Here is a 16,420-nt window from a genome sequence, read left to right as displayed (position 1 = left end):
TCGTTTGGTCGCCTCTCGCTATGACTTGTGGGAGAGTAACAGTGTCAGAGAAATTTTAAGAATAAAATTCAAGCCATTATTTTTTTTTTTTCACCCAACCAAAAATGTCCAGACTCTCCAGAAGCTTTTATCATCACATCTAAATTGTTACATTAAGAGCCCAGATAGTCACCAGGATGAAATGCTAGCTGTTAATGGTTTTGCAAAACAGAAAAAAATACTTTGCACTTCTATGTCATGAGCTAGGTGAGTGGGAGAGGGACGAGTAGATCAAAAGTTATGAACAAACTCCTGCACACTTGCAAAAAATACATTTATTTGCAACATTTCGGTACCAGACAAAATGTCTCACTTGACTTTTAAAGCTTCCATAAAGTCAAAACTGTGTTTTTATCACAAGTAAAATGTCTTAAATTCAATAATTTTGAAGGTATTTTGTGTGTTGCTGGGGGACCAGAGCTCCCCGATTACTGTACAACAACCCAATGTTTTAAATATGTTTCCTGATTTGGGTCGGGTCACGTTTTATGGAGAAAAGATTTCCTGGTTTTCACTCTGCAGCTCTCAGGTTGCTTGAGCATCTCTGGACAGATCGCTTTACCGTTACTGTTACTGATAACCAGCAGTTTCTCAGTGAACACTTCAAGGCCTGAGGCTGTACTTGTTGTAGCCTTGCTGCTAAAGTAAACACTAACTGCTGCTAAATGTAGTTAGCTGCTTTAAGCTTGATCAGCGGTCGTTGCTGGATCAGCCCCAGGTTGCCAGACCTGGCAAGAAAAGCACCTCAGCACTGTATGCTCTCAGACAAAGTGGTCTCTTCTCAGAGGTGGTGCTTTCACATCCTGGTCTGTTCACTGGGAGCTGAGTGTCTGGGGAGAGTTCAGCGTTGGCGACTCCACACTATTGGCTGTCGCCTGTCTTTACAGGAAACACGCAAGGATGCTGAAGTCACCTTAAGGCGACACGCCGGCCAAGCTGGTGACCACGGTTCATGTCTGTGTTTCAGCAAGTGAGAAACTGCTGGATAGAATTTTAAAGGAGACCTGGTGACAATTTCTTCAGCTGTGTTTGTTGCAACCAAAACAGCTAATTAAAGCCGAAATCAAACGTTTTGGTGTCTACACCTGACAATCACATGAGCACAGCACTGTGTGGGGAAACTAGACCTAATGAAACATCTGGGGTTTTGCAGAAATGTACTTTGCTGGTATTTACTCGACGGGCTTGCTGTTTGCATGCAACTGCAAAAATTAGAGTTTGCAGAATTCCTTAAACTCACAGCGACGACTTTATACTGTCACTTTGTTTATTTTACCATCTGTCCATATTGTTAAGTTTGATGTCCACCAGATGATTTAATTCTAAATACGGTATTCAAGGAATCACATAAATCAGTGATTGTGTTAATGATAAATTAAGAATTATATTCCAATCCTTGAAAGTATAACAGGTTAAATTAGGCATTTTCAAACTTTGAGGACTTTGAATGATCCCTGTCAGGGGCAACTGTCTTTTCAACAGACACTAATATGAATGTAAATTGATACAGATGTTTATTAAGTTATCTATTTCTGTCACTGCGACCTTCCTGCATGACAGAAAACCTTGTTAAGCCGTTTATATAAGCGTTGAAATTCTCAGTGTGTTGCCTTATTATGGTTATAATCTGATAATTATAGTTGTTGGAAAAGGAAATTAACAGGTGCAGCAGGTTCACACCTGCTCTCTCTCTGGGATGTTGCCGGAAAATTTAGAGCTCACACACTGAGGAAGAAGTCAGCGAGGCAGGCTGAGGAAGGCTGGCACAAATGTCCTAAAATGTTGTGAATTTCACAGTTTATTGACACATGAGATTGGATTTTTCCCTCAGGTGTACAGATTGCTAATGAAAAGTTCTGATTTGTTTCAAGGCGTATTCATTTGGGGTTAAATGTCACCGTTCCATTAATCAAATGTCGCAAATTAAAAAATTAGATAGCAGAAAACCAGAGGAGTCAGTGACCCGTACTCGAGGCAGATACACACAACATCATCACAGTCACCATGGCAACAGAATAGCCACATATAGCTGAGCCTCTTTATTATCCTCCATCTCATTCCATCGATCCAGCGTTCCATCATCAGAGAGATGGCCGCCGTCTCTTACACCTGCCTTTACTCCTTGTGTATCTGTGTCCTCACATGTCAGCATAACTGTATTTAATGAATCTGTAATTATGTGTGTGTTTTGTTGCTCTCAGCCGACAGTATCGACCAATCTTTGGGGACGTTACCCTCCGTTTTCAGCTGGTAATAGCCACTTCTATGTAATAATGAGCAGTTTAACCTTTGCAGCTGGGCTTGACCCAAACTCATAACGATGCTCTGCTCTGGAATCACATCATCCATAACACCGCTGGGATCCTTTAGAAACAATAAAAACCATCATTACACAAATTAAACTGACAATTAACACTGATGCCGTGAACGTGACATCAAAGAGGGGCATCTCATCTGTAATGTGACTGTGTGGATCGTGTCAGCAGTGTGACAAAATTACATTCACTGAAAGGTTATTGGTCTCGCTGGTTATTAGTGGGAACATCCTTCCTTTTTTTTCTGTGGTAAATGTCTCTCTGCCTGCGCCTAGTTGGATGATACAGCCGTCTATTTGAACCCATGAGATGAGCAACGCAGCAAGTGCACTGTGTTCTGTAATTTGTTTGTTTGCTTCATCAAATGTGAAACACTACTTCGAGATAAATGCGCTCTACATCTGAACACTTCTGGTATTATTATTTCTGAGGTCAACAAAGACAAATGTCTTCGTTTAGCTTGAGCTTTAAACGGTAAGACTGTGTTTGTATATTGTGGATAGAGTGTACACTTGCTCCATGTTTCATCATTTAAAGATATTATATCCCAAATGTTTCCAAAAATGTTCAAACCCAGAGAAATCAAAAAATTTACCCAAGGTTACGGTGCGTTTGATGCCGCTACTTGAGGGATAGAGAAGTCAATAAATGAGATGCGAATAATACTTTGAAACAATCGCGAATCTTTGTGTATCTTACTCTGAGTTCTGTCAGTTTGATTTTCATCAGCAATGTTGGTTGTTGAATGAGGAGATTATGTTTTTTCACCCTCACCAAAAACAGCCGGATTACTTTACTGTACATTAGCCGTTAGCTTGCAAACAATGAAACGTGTATTTGTGTGTTTAACTTCAAATCTGACTCAACTCAGCACTCACCAGAGACTCTGGTTCTCTCTCGTCTATTCCCCTCTCCTCTCTGCACCATTATGTTCATGTGGTAAGGCACATTTCTCCTCCAGCTCATGTCAGCAGTCAACAGTACGGGGCATAAACAGCCGACGACCTCCACGGAACACTGCTGCAGTCAAGCCTAGAAATACGAGGGAAGATAAATCAACTTTTTGATTTTCAAAGGTTATAAAGTAATCTCTGGGCGCTCCTCCTCCTGTCAGTAAATGGCTCTGGATCAGAGCAGTGGTGTTATTTCCTCAAGGATGTCTGGCTTTGAGCCCAGCACAGAAGTAGCCACTGAGTCTGAGCAGCTGCAGGGGTTGTCTGAACTTTCATTTTTGAGTGAACTAATCCTTTAAAGGCTTAAGTCAGGGGAACAGACATCTCCGGTGTTCGATAAATGTGCTATTGAATACAGTGTCATGTGTGTCCTTTGGTGGCCTTCCTTCACCCTGTTTTGCTGCTGTTTGTCCTCTAAAACATCTTGCTCCTGCCTCTTCAGACCCTGATAGATAACAAAGAGCACCCGAGCTGATTGAGGCTGCATGGCTGTAAAGTACAGACGGGAGAGTGGAAAGAGAGAGAGACACATTCCCCGACAGTACAAAGCTCTTTTGTTTTGTTGGAGGTCACTGATAGTCCCGCTTTGAGTTTTGTTTCAGTCAGGTACACTTTATAGCATTTTTAGAGGTGCTCTGCATGACTGGCCTTCAGCATTTCCTTTCCTGATTGGAGGCTGTTTGTGACCTCTAATTCCTTTTGTCTGATTTATATGTTACTGTTGTTCATTCACCAATAGATGTTCATTTTGAGAAACTCGCCTGTTGGTTCTTATCTATTATTGAGCCACCTTTGTGTGAGAGGTTGTAGCACAGACCAAGACTCAAGCCCACATTTTGTACTGAATGTACGTAGACAGACATGCAGGTAAAGCCTGATGGCTCATTTCACTCTCGCTGCTCCAAAACAGAGAAGACAACAGTCTTGGCAAAGTTTGACAGTAAGATTTAATGAATGAACAACCATGCTGACTGAACACGTCCACGATCACATCACAAACCCAGAATATCTCCATGAGGTCCGTCGCCACAGCTCGAGATTTGAAGAGCGTTGAAATTCAGTTCATGAGCTGCGCTTTTTTTTTTTTTCTACAATTCAACCTCAACTTGCAAAATCACTTCTTGAGACGCAAGTGGAATGAAATGCAACAGAATATGGATGAGCTCAAACTGTCTGACTTCCTTCTCTCTATCAGCGTCCCCGTAGCGGAGGCAGTTAATTTTCGTCTCTGCCGTGATGAATACTCTTGTCTGTGACCTTTAGACATGTGTTCGACAACCGTGTATTGTGTCTAGTTATTAGCTCAGTGAGCTCTCGCAGGCTAGAAGTCATTCAAATTCAAAGACAGACAGTAGTCATTTTCCTGTTGACATGAATGTCATTGTGTGTATGTGTGTGTGCGTGTGTGTGTGTTGCAGTACCCTTTTAATGACACATCACATCCTCCTCTACCACACTCCCTCTCCTTTTTTACCATTTCCTATGTGCTCATCTATCCGTCGCTCCGGATGACGTGAAACAGTGTGACGTTGTAGAGGACCTGGTGTCCGTTGTTCCAGGTGTACAGCGCTCTCTCTCTCGGGTTGTAGTCCATCATGCTGATGTGGGAGTACTGGTTGTGGAAGGGGATGTCAGTGTACTCGTACGTGGAGGAGTTGGTGTGGTAGGCAAAGTGGACCTTGGCTCCGGCCAAGTGGGAGTTGGTGACGTACAGGGTGCCGCAGATCATGAAGGCCTCCCCTGCACTCCGCTTAGGAAACCCTGTGTCCCAGCTCTGGAGGACTTCCAGCGAGCGAGAGTCAAGGCGACTCACCTGGAGACAGAGAGGGAGTTGGTCACAGGGATCACACGATGGACGTTAACTGAGTGCACTTAATTACATGTTGTGCTGTATAATACAGTGGCTGAAAAGGGCGAACGAGCTGCTAATGTCTTGCTTTTCATTAAACCGTCAAATTTCTTAATTTGTTCATGTTTTTTCTATTTACTGTGTTCTTAACCCCTTCGCACCCACCTTTGTTGGTAATTTTCGCCTAATTAGCATACCCAAATGGAAAAGCTTATAACACAACAACTACAAGTCCCAGATGGATGTATGATACTTCACTTGAAAGCTGAGAACCTCTAGTTTCTGACAATGTGCTTACCCAGCATGTACCATACACACAACCTAAATGACATCAGTTCAAACATGGTTCTAAAACATTTTTTTTTCTTCGAAAAAAATAGGTCATTTTTGAATAACAATAACTCAGATGTGCTTTAGGTAAGGCATATGGCAATATACCACATACCTTCTACATCTTGTCAACTACACCTGGATGAAATTTCAGACTTCTAGGCCTAACCTTATGGGAGTTATGGAGTTTTTAGTTTGTGGTGTCACTGGCGTCCACAAACCTCTCCAAAACGTCTCCAAATGGCCAAATTGTGCCAAATGCTTTTTCTCACTTCTGTGACACTGGAAACATTACTGAAGCATTTTGGTGACTATAAAGCCTTCCTCCATGATTCAAAACATAATGTTTTCACACATTCATTTGATGGGTGGTCGGAGGGGTTTCCACACACTTCTAGGTGGCCATATTGAGATATTGTCATGCGACAAGACACTACAGAATAGTAAGCGTTATACAAAAATGACATACTGAAGTGAATTTCAAACAAGGCTTTTATTATCTTTCAATATACTAATACTGTATGTGCGCAGCGGGGGAGGTAGCACTGGTGGATGCAGAGGAGGATCGTTGGCACTTCTGATGACCGCCTTCAGCAGGAGAGGGGGTTGGGCGTCTGACTGCCTCACTTTCAGGCTCCCAATCCACGTCACTGTCTTCAGACTGTGACCTACAAAACACAATGCAATGCACAAATGTTACCAAATATAATGAAAAATGAAAAAATATATAAATGCAATTCAATAGGGTGCTATTTACATAGGAAATAAATAAACACAGATATATGATATTACATATTACACAAAAACATCAGGAAAGTAACCGTACATAAACAGAATAATTGAATTGGGGGAATATTCCCAGTGTCCGGTCAGTGAAAAAGATCTAATTCAATTTGTTTACAAGCTTGATAAAAAAAAAAAATCTAAATAAAAAGGAATTAGAGGCTCAAAGAGAATTACATCATAGAACAGAATTACAAGGATTACATAGCTTTGGTTGAGTAGTTGAGGCTAGCTAGCTAGGCTAATTAGCCCCTGGGGCCCTAAACATTTAGCGTCATTTATGAAATGCTAATGTATACTGGACTGTTCACTGTAAGCATAAGAACCCCTTCCCACTAACTTTCATTCAAATTTCACTCATGGCTAAATAAATAAATCAAACATCATCAATGATAACGGTACTCACCGATCTAAGATGTCGTCGAGGCCCTTAGCAAACATCTCCTCTCTCTCAGAGCCCTACTCACTGTCTTCAGTTTCATCAGATGATGCCATGATCCATTCCAGGTCTTCTTCTCGGACATATTTAGTGTTTTTTGTGGATTTCGCCATTGTAAACTGTGAAAACTGCCGTCCATTAAAATTTAAATGTCCGCTGCGAGTGCGTCTGCTGCGCAAAGTTAGCCCGCTAGCTGCCAGACGCAGCGATATTCCTCAGCTCGTACAAAACGGACCTGAGCACGCCTACCATCGTTGGAAAGGTAAAATAATTGGCTAGAAGCCTGAGTGATTGACATGTTGATAGCCAAAACGCTATCCCTGTACTAAGGCGGCAAATAACAGTAAACAAATCCGATTGGCCCTTTAAACAAGGAGCGCTCCATGTACTTCACGGGCTGTGCTGGGGTGAAAACTGAACGGAAAAAGATGGGGACACTTTTGTTTTGTAGCCAGCAAAGTGATGAAAACAAGCATACCCAACAACACCATACAGGAACTAGAGAAAATAAACATACGGCCGGCGAAGTCTGGATTTTATTTGACAAACAAAGTCGGTAGACGGTAAACAAATGGACTTTACAGGACGATATTCACAAGCTGGAATAATTTTATGAAAAACCATTTTGATGCTTTTGATCAGTGGATTCTTACGGACAACTGGAATATAAATAATTGAGGATCGGACACATATTACGGCTTTATGGCCGCGTCAAAGGTAGGGAGTCGCCGTGCGTTTCTTGTATCTCACGTTTACCATGCTGGTAAATATAAATGATTTATGGTTTAGTGCTCATGATTTCTGCAAAATCAACTGGATGAATGAATTGCTGAGATTCTACCCTTTCCAACGACGTATAGTATGTCCGTAATGATGAAAGTTGAAGCGAGATACGTCACTGCGCACTGTAAAAAACAGTCAGTTATCTGCAATCGCCCGCCGGCGGGCGGGTGGGTGCGTAAGCTGCAGCACATTCGCCCTTGTCAGCCACCGTATTTAAGCATGTGTGTATGTTGGCCTGTGTTTGAAACAGGACTGTACATAGTTTGTTCATCAGAGAGCAAACAATTTTCAACTGCAAAATGTCCTGAAGAAAAAATAAATAAATAAAACAAACTGCAACTTTGTTGGAAAAATAAATTTCTATGTAAAAATAAAAACAACACAAGCTTGCCAAAGGTTGACAGAGCTGCCATGGCTTGTTACAGTTACTAAGTTTAAACATGTTTCCAAAAAGACTGGCTGAGGCTGAGGTGGAAAAGTTGGTGTGTCAATACAAAACAAATGTGACAAGATGCAAGAAGTGTTGAAAAATAGTGACAAGCGAAAACATCAGAGACTGTAACCTTGAATGAACGCATGAAATGAAACAAATGCACCCATGGTTTCTACATCGCTTTCATTTAATTGACTTTAACGGGTGCTTTATTATTACATCATCTTGCTGCACTGTCCTCTTCTAATGGAGGGAAAAAAACCAAAATGCCTCCATTAACATTTTTAATTCATCCATCAATCTTTAGATCTTTATCACACACACACACACACACACACACACACACACACACACACACACTCGTTGGGCTGTAAAAAAGTGTAATGAGGAAAATTAGCTTCAAACTGTATATTAAAATCATGATAGGAAAAATGCAATACACTTGCAGCTCATTATAATAAATGATATTATTCATTGCAGCAATGCGTCTCTGTCAGCTGTTTAATGGATTTTTAAATAGCAGGACTTCCAGAAGGTAAAGCGAACCTGCTGACAGTAGAAGTTTCAACAGGAACAAACACATCAGCGGGTTTAGATAAGTCACTCCAAATTAAATTATTCAAATAGGGTTAAAAACAGCTTTTTAATTCTTTAATTCTTCTTATTTTTTTTAGTTATCGCAAGAATGCAGGGGCAGACTTTACCATAATGTTTCCAGCATTTGGGATGGAGGTGTAGACGGCCCAGAGTCCCATCTCATCAGCCATGAGGTCGATGTCGGAGGACCCTCCCCAGCTGTAGGGAAATGTGTTGTTGTATCCGGCGCCGCTCAGGCTGCGCTGGAGCAGCACGCTGCGAGAGCGGAAATGGTACTGAACCTGGAAAGAAAGACACATAGATCCGTCACTTTGGTCAAATATTGGGTCAAACTGCTACTGTTTCCATTCCAGCCAGTTTCCTACCAGGATGTTGCTCTGGTGTTTGTTGTAGTAGAGTGACCCGTTGTAAACCACATGGCCGGTTCCTGCCCAGGGGTGGGGCAACAGATGCTGCACGAAGTTCTGCCCTTTTGTAAAATCCCCCATGGTTCTGTACTCCAGCACGCGCCTGCCCTTATAGTAGCCGTCCATCGACCAGACCTGAAGGAGGGAAAAAAAGGAAAACAGAAGGGTTACCTCCAATCTGAAAACTGAGCATCCATCAAAAACTAAATTCTGTTGATTCTGCAGAGAGATCCATAATGGCCGCCTGCCGAGCTCACCGGCAACTTGATTAGATAATTACATGGTGTTTTTGGTCTTGGCTGATACTCAAACTCTGTCCCTGTTGGCCCCTTGCAAGAATTCAGCCAACAAAATCAAGGCAAATCAGAGACAGCAAACCAAACTCCCATCAGAACAGCGGTTGTCTAATCAAAGCTCAGCAACTGTGAATGGACACAGCAGGTCTGTCAAGCTCTCTGTCAAATGCTTAGAGAGTTGTACTTCCTTAAACTGCATTTCCTGCACCAGAAATACAATCAAAAGTATATTTCAAACGTAAGGTGCAAAGGCTAGCGTGTCCGGCTAATTAGTTTACTGTTTACAGAAGAACAGAACCTCCAGCTTTTTACATTCCACCCCAAACTTCAAACATAAATTTAATGAGAAGGATTTTTTTTAGTTTTTTTTACCTTTGTAAAAAATGGAGTTTGAAAGCATGAAGATTAAAGCATAAATCTAACCTAATTAATAGTGGATGAGGCCTTTATTTTCCTCAGCTGCAGAGACTACCAGCCCTGGAAAAAATAGCATAGATCAGCACCAAAACACACCAAACGCTGGTCTTGCTGGTGGCTTGTCAGTACCAAGACCAGCATATGTTGTGTTTTGGTGCTGGTTCTGGTTCTGTTTTTTTAAGCAGGGAGGCCTTTAATCAGAGCAGGCTTACTAAAGACAGGCCTTTATTTGTCATTCTTTCTGTTTGTATATTTGTTCAGATTTTAATAAAAAGCCTCCTTGTTTTCTGATCTGCTCCGGATTGATACATTTTACTGTATTACGTCATTAATACACACACACATCTGAAGGCTTTTATTGTGAAATAAAAGGCCACTCAGCCATTCTTCCAATGTTGTCTGGTGGCGACTTGCGGTATTGCAGCAAAAAATTCCACTTTGCAGCCCAAAAAGCATTTTCCCTTAAATCGTCATAAAAAAATAAGATGTCTGAAAATGTTTTGACAGTGACACTGTCACTTGCTGTGGTAACTGCGTTGGCGTCAGTCACTTTGTACAAACATAAAAGCACGAGAAATATACAATAGATCCGTCATCTTCCCCTCCAAACAATCACGCCGTCAACTGACTGATGGGCTGGGCTGGATTTGATGTCATTTTTGAGTGATGTGCACTGCAGCAAGTGACACATGTTCATAATCCAACATGAGCACTGGTGTGTCTGGACTGAGAACCATTTGTAGAAATCTGATTTGAATCGCATTTCAAAGCACCTCCAAATGTGTTTTGGATCCGACTTGCATGAATCGCATTTCTTGTGGGGTTTTTTTGTTTGTTTTTTTTCATTTTGCTGCCTGGACATCCTAAATTCAGTCTGAACAGATGATTTGTGCTGGCAGTCTGAACATAGCCATAGAGCAATATAACGTATGTAGCCATCAGCTGCGTATTTAAGACCCTTTTACAGGCCTCTTGTTTTAAAACTAGTCAGCTGGAGACAGAGTTTTCAACCCACACACAGTTAACCTTAATTAGCTAACGCTTGCCAGCTACAGCTAATAAAATCTGTTGGATGGTTTTTTTTCTTCTACTGGCGGTGAGAGAGATCTCTGGAGAAGCAAATGGACAGAGAACGAGAGACGACTACAGGGAAGAAGAGATGAGATGGGAGGCAAATTGAGTGTCGACAGCACGGAGGATTAATTACCCAAAGAGGGACAAGAGGTGAAATAGATGAAAGGAAAGAGCAGAGTGTGCCGGCAAAAGAGAGCATTGTTGGTGAAAAAGGCTCGTTATTCCCTCTCCAAACAGAGAAAAGTAGACAGAGCAGACGAGAGGAGCAGATAAAAAGGATTTTTATTCCGTGGGTCAAAGAAGAAGAAAATCTCTCCTGCAGTGGCGGCAACAGTTAGTTTGCAGTCGTAATATTTAAAATTCCCACTAAATTAGAAAACTTCAGACAAAAGTAACTGATTGCAGTGATTCTGAGGGACTTCAATAACAAAATGTTTAATTGAGACTCGGCTTGTGGTTTGCAAAGACAATGAAACAGACTGATTGCTCGCGCTTTACTTCAAACACTCTCCTTCGTATCTCCTCTTCCTTCCCACTTTCTTCCCTGCTTCACCAGCTCATCTGATGAGGCTTTCTCCGTTTTAATTTTTTTTAACCGTGTTTCAAAGGAACACGAGTCCCTTTGTTTTCCTGGCAGCTGTAATCTTCTCGCATTTGACTGCACCATTTGCTTTATATAAACAAGCTCCAGATGCTGATTATACAACAAACGGTGCATGCAAGAATGTAAGTGGGGAGTTTTTTTTTTTCCTGTTTCTTGAACTCACACCTCTTTGACTCCCCCTCCTTTTCCTTATCCTGTTCAGTGCAAATACTTGTACTTTTACGTTCATAGCAATAGATAAATCATTGCCTGTGCTCTGTTTCCCTTAACTTTGATTGCTTACACACACATAGTTTGGTTTAGTTGGTGCAAACCAAAGAAAAAAAGTTGTACATTGACCAATTTAAGTTCTTGTCCGTTAGGCGTTCTCACAAGCTTTTTACAAACAATAATGTTAGCATGACCATTTGAATGAAGCCAAACAAACACACAACCCTATCCACAGTGGGAAGGAAAGAAAGAAAGAAAGTCTTAAAAACTAAATGATGGATTTTTGTGCTGAAAGACCAACTGTATTTGTCTTACTCGAGCCCCGTCCACGAATGCACTGCTGGCCTGACATTTTACAGACATTACCAGGGGATGCTGTAAGCTTGAAAGCAAATGTCTGTGCTGGTTGGGCCACGTATTGACCAGACTTTGTCAAAAGTCGTTTGAAGGCAAGCAATAAATATCAAACAATATCAGACCCCTTTATAATGAATAGAAAGAGAGCCATAACTTCACTTTTTTATGATCATTAAGGCATAAAAACTACATGTACAGAATCGACGGTTAAATAAGATTTTTTGAAAAACGCTTGACTTTGCTCGAAACACAGCTTTTTTCTACCGAAGGTTACGAAGCTTAGCCAAAGTTCAGACTATGTCTTTTAAGCATGCCCTTTAAGTCACAAGCACAGTCTCCCGCTTGCATTAATATGCATCGCAGCCCACCTCCACCATTTCACCATCTCAACCACAGATGCCTGGCCATCTCCAGTCAACCCTCTGATCAGAAGTCTTTGAAGTTGTCCAACATCAAACTCCATTCCTCACCACCACCAGTGTCTAGGCACCGGCGGGAAGTACTGGAAACATCTAATACATTGGACTGCTTCACATGTTGACCTACTTCCAGTCGAAGTCTAAGCGCCAAAGTCTGTTCCTTCTGTTCACAAATAAAAAAGGATCCTATTTTATATCCACTCACTCGTTTTGTTGCTATTATAAGTCTCTTATGACTGAAATACTTTTATGAGGCACACGCACAAGTTTCTTTAATCCAGAGTGCCGCAATGTGACGCTGTCAGCTCGTCCCGCCAGATGACTTCAGCTAAAGCAAGTTTAATGTCTAATGTTTGAAGAACCTCACCTTTCTTGGTAATCCTGTGCATTAGTGTGATATCCTCCTCTTTCATGCTGATTAGAAGTCCATTTGCAGCAGCACCAAATTTGTGCAAACAATTGTGAATCTCAACCGTGCGCTTGCATCAGTGCAGCAACACGTTTGGCTTTTTTAACATGTCATACAACATGCCATCTCTGGTGCTGCAGACTTTTCCATTTTCAAAATGCTTTAAATGGTTTGTTTCCTCTATTATAATTACTCTGACTTGACCCTGCCAGCTTCCTCGTGCAAATTCCACATATTGTCCATGTGAGCCCATATTTGAACAGAGCAGATCATTAACAGTCACCGAGTGGGCGTCATGATGAGTATAGCGGCTGCAGCTTTGTTGACGCTGCGGATATTTCCCAATAAATGAAGTATTGATATCAAGGCAGAACCATTCATCATCTGTGGTATTCATTCTTTCTGTTCATCAAATTGATTTTTGAAGTGGTATCATCCAGTGTACTGCTCAGAATTACCCAATATGCTTTTTGGCCAAGCCCTTAATGTAATTCAGCTGATCAGGCAGGTCAGTTTGGGGATGCAGCACTTTGATACAGAGCTTAAAAGAAAAGTCAGCCCGAAAAACGAAAAGGTCAGGCTCCACTCGTTGCATAAACCAAAGCAGTATAGTATTTCCAGTAGGTGAGAAGCGATCTGACAAAGACACTGTGTGCTACATGTGTGAAAGGTCTACTCTGGACAATGCCTGGACGTGATTCTGACTCAAACTGGCTGCAGCTGGAACAAAGGTTGTAGATTCGACCTTTATTTCTCACGATGTGGTCACAGTAGGGAGGGAGCACTTCACGGTCAGAAGGGAGAAGACGAATGATTACAGCAACCAATGACCCTTTAAAAATTCAAACCATATTTAATGTTTACAGCAACCTGTCTTGATTTCTTTTTCTCCCACTTCCCCTCTTCCTTTCTGTTGTTTTTTTTTGTCCTCGCCTCCGATGTTTCTTTCATCCCATCCTGCTTGTCTGTCCCAACTGTTGTTCTTTTGATCAGCCTTCTCCTGTTTCCTCTCTACCCTCTTTGTTTCTCCTTCTTTCTGTCCACCCCCTCTTTCATTTCCCTGCTTCACACCTCTTCAACAACTGGCCCCATCCTCTCTCTCTTTCTCTCTCTCTCTCTTTCTCCCTCTCTGTTTTGCTGCATCTCTCTCTCGCACTATCAGCAGAGACATCTTGACAGATCAGGGGATATCCACACCTCAGCAGCTGTTCTCAAATACAGCGACAGGTGTGTGAATGCGCGCGTGTGTGAGAGTGTAAAGTATAATGTGTACACGCACACACACATTCACAGATTTATGAGCTAATGAAGAATTCATAAATGCCAAACTGGGACCCTGTGCAGACACTGTAGTCATGGATACCAAAGGATGTATGAGAATGACTTTACTTACAGCCTGTGTGTGTGTGTGTGTGTGTGTGTGTGTGTGTGTGTGTGTGTGTGTGTGTGTGTGTGTGTGTGTGTGTGTGTGTGTGTGTTTGTGGCACCAGTCCCTAAGAGCAACAGATAAGATACAGGTTGTCCAGCCTGGAAAAGTGCATGATTTTTAATCTGATTTATTCTTATTTGAGAAAATAAAATGTGTCTCCAGTTGGTCGGTGATGTTTTTGATGCTCGCTATCAGCAACCTTATATAATGACCTTATGAAATATCAAAGGCCGCCAAGGTCGTGTACATGCTGCCAGTTGTTACAGGCATCACTGTTTGGATTTGAAACCCTTCTCTTGGGAAATTGATGCAATGAGTTTATTATTCTAAGACTATTTAGTATAATAATAACATATTCGAACAGTCACAACTTCTGTCAAAGTTGCAAAATCGTATTTTCAGCATCCGGGTTTGCTCTTTTTTGCATCTTATGTGTGTTTGTCTTTTTCGGTGCTGTTCAGCAGCCAGCTCTCATTCAGCGTATGACAACGTTCAGCAAACACCAACAAAACTGTGTGCACTGACTAACCTTCAGCAGTAAAGTCAAGAAAGTGTCATTTAGTTCATGTTTCTTTTTTTTTTTTTTCGTTGTGGGCATTTCATTCTTCTAGAAGACTGAATATGCTACTCTCACATACTAGAAATACTAGTCAGTTAAATGGTAATTTTAACCATTTTAAACCAGCTTTGTATCACTTTGTTTGTAGTAAATGCAAATAAACAACAGTAAACTTAATTTGCTTGCGCCCACATCCCCCCTTGTTTTCACCAGATTTTAAAGCTGCTGTTTCAACTACAGGCTGTTGTTCAACATTATATGCTTTTTGGTTGTTTTAGGTTTTCTACTGTTTGAATAAAGGGGGATAGCAAAGCCCATTCTCTCTGTCATGTAGCGCCAATTAAAAAACAACTTGTCTTTCTACTGCATAGACAGCTCGGTTTTATGCAAGGGCCATCTTTCCCGTACTGCTAATTATCTTTTTTTTTGGCTTCTATTAATGAAGACATTTAAATTTGAAATTAAAGAATCTGCACTGAAATGTCATAAATTCCTTGTAAAACAGGCCAAATGGCTACTTAATGTTCGTATTTTATGAACCGCTCAATAGATTAACATTGATTTTTGGTCGGCTGGTGAAGAAAATCTACCAGCCTCTTACATATTTTATTAGCGTTAGGCGAGCAGCTGGTGCTGTTGAGCCCTGTGGTCAAATGCTTTAGATAAATTGAGCATCTGTTACAAATGATAGTTACTCCTGTTAACTGTTGCATCCTAAGATTTTTTTTTTGACAATGTTTAACAATATAGATTGGACTGTGCTAGATTTGGTCTGTTTCCTGAGTAATTTCTTACTTCGAGACAAGTCAGGGGAATTGGTCGTTAGGAACATCCCTGGAATTTAATGACAGCAGCAGCTGGTCTTTTACACCTGCATGAGTTTTTTTTTTTTTTTTTTTTATCAGGTCGCCAGCAACTTAACTCCATTGAGATGATAATGTTGCTCTGTGTTTGCTGAATGTGTTTTTATAGCCACTATTTTTCCTGTGTACACGAAAAATGCTATTTGGGCCAGTACAGCAGGATGCTGAATACACTTTTTCAAGCATGACAAACACCCTGAAATGACTCTGTATTATCTGAATTTCCTCTTGAGGAAGGCTGCAAAGACCATCTCAATGGATGTGCCCAGTGAGCAACTTTCATTCAAATTCTTAGAACGCAGTATCCATTTCTCCATAAGACATCCATGGTTTACTGTAAACTGAGCAAGTTTGGAAATTATTCAGAAATCAGCTCTGTAAATGTTTTTTGAGGGCGGAAATGCATCTGAGACATTTATGAGGATACACCCTCAAGGATACACCCAGTGCATTTTGGTAAGAAACACTAATGGTAAACATAACTGTGTTTGTTTAGAAGAGAACTCCACAGGGCTCCTTTAAGCTTGAAGAGAAGCAAGATAAAAGTGATTCCAGCAGATTACAGCTTTTTATAGTGTCACTGGTTTATTTAGGATACAAATCCAGAGAGAGCCTTCCCTGGATTTGTATAAAATGCTTTTCCTTGTGTGTAGCTGAATGTCAAACCTAGATTCAGGAACATCTGGTACACAACAGTAAAAGAAAGAGACAGGAGAAAATGTTTGCTATTCTTGGGACAGAGATGCAACCAGACACGGGGACCAGGGGAAGAGAAGAGCCCCATACCACAACCATCAAACTGTACAAACACTCACACCGGTAACTGGGATACTGCTGCTGTGTATAGCTCCTTCT

At 41.2% G+C, this 16,420-nt stretch overlaps 1 protein-coding gene across 6 annotated transcripts in view; it reads right to left on the bottom strand.

The window, feature by feature from the left end:
- Window positions 1-2,063: 2,063 nt before the first annotated feature.
- The window catches only part of LOC119027611 (noelin-2-like), a 44,265-nt gene continuing 29,908 nt past the window's right edge, over window positions 2,064-16,420 (bottom strand). For 5 of the 6 annotated variants that reach the window (XM_037112995.1, XM_037113000.1, XM_037113001.1 and 2 more), the window contains 3 exons: window positions 8,887-9,063; window positions 8,629-8,802; window positions 4,237-5,120 (listed from right to left, as the gene is read on the bottom strand). In XM_037112995.1, the coding sequence (XP_036968890.1) occupies window positions 4,800-5,120; window positions 8,629-8,802; window positions 8,887-9,063 (672 nt within the window). In that variant the 3' untranslated portion in view covers window positions 4,237-4,799. Of the gene's footprint in view, window positions 2,404-3,232; window positions 3,387-4,236; window positions 5,121-8,628; window positions 8,803-8,886; window positions 9,064-16,420 lie in introns of those variants that run through there. The other variant, XR_005077432.1, reaches the window with a different exon arrangement.

Source organism: Acanthopagrus latus, chromosome 1 (genome assembly GCF_904848185.1).
Source record: "Acanthopagrus latus isolate v.2019 chromosome 1, fAcaLat1.1, whole genome shotgun sequence".
NCBI lineage: Eukaryota > Metazoa > Chordata > Actinopteri > Spariformes > Sparidae > Acanthopagrus > Acanthopagrus latus.
Note: the sequence above shows the minus strand (reverse complement) of the source record. Positions and strands in the feature narration are given on the sequence as shown.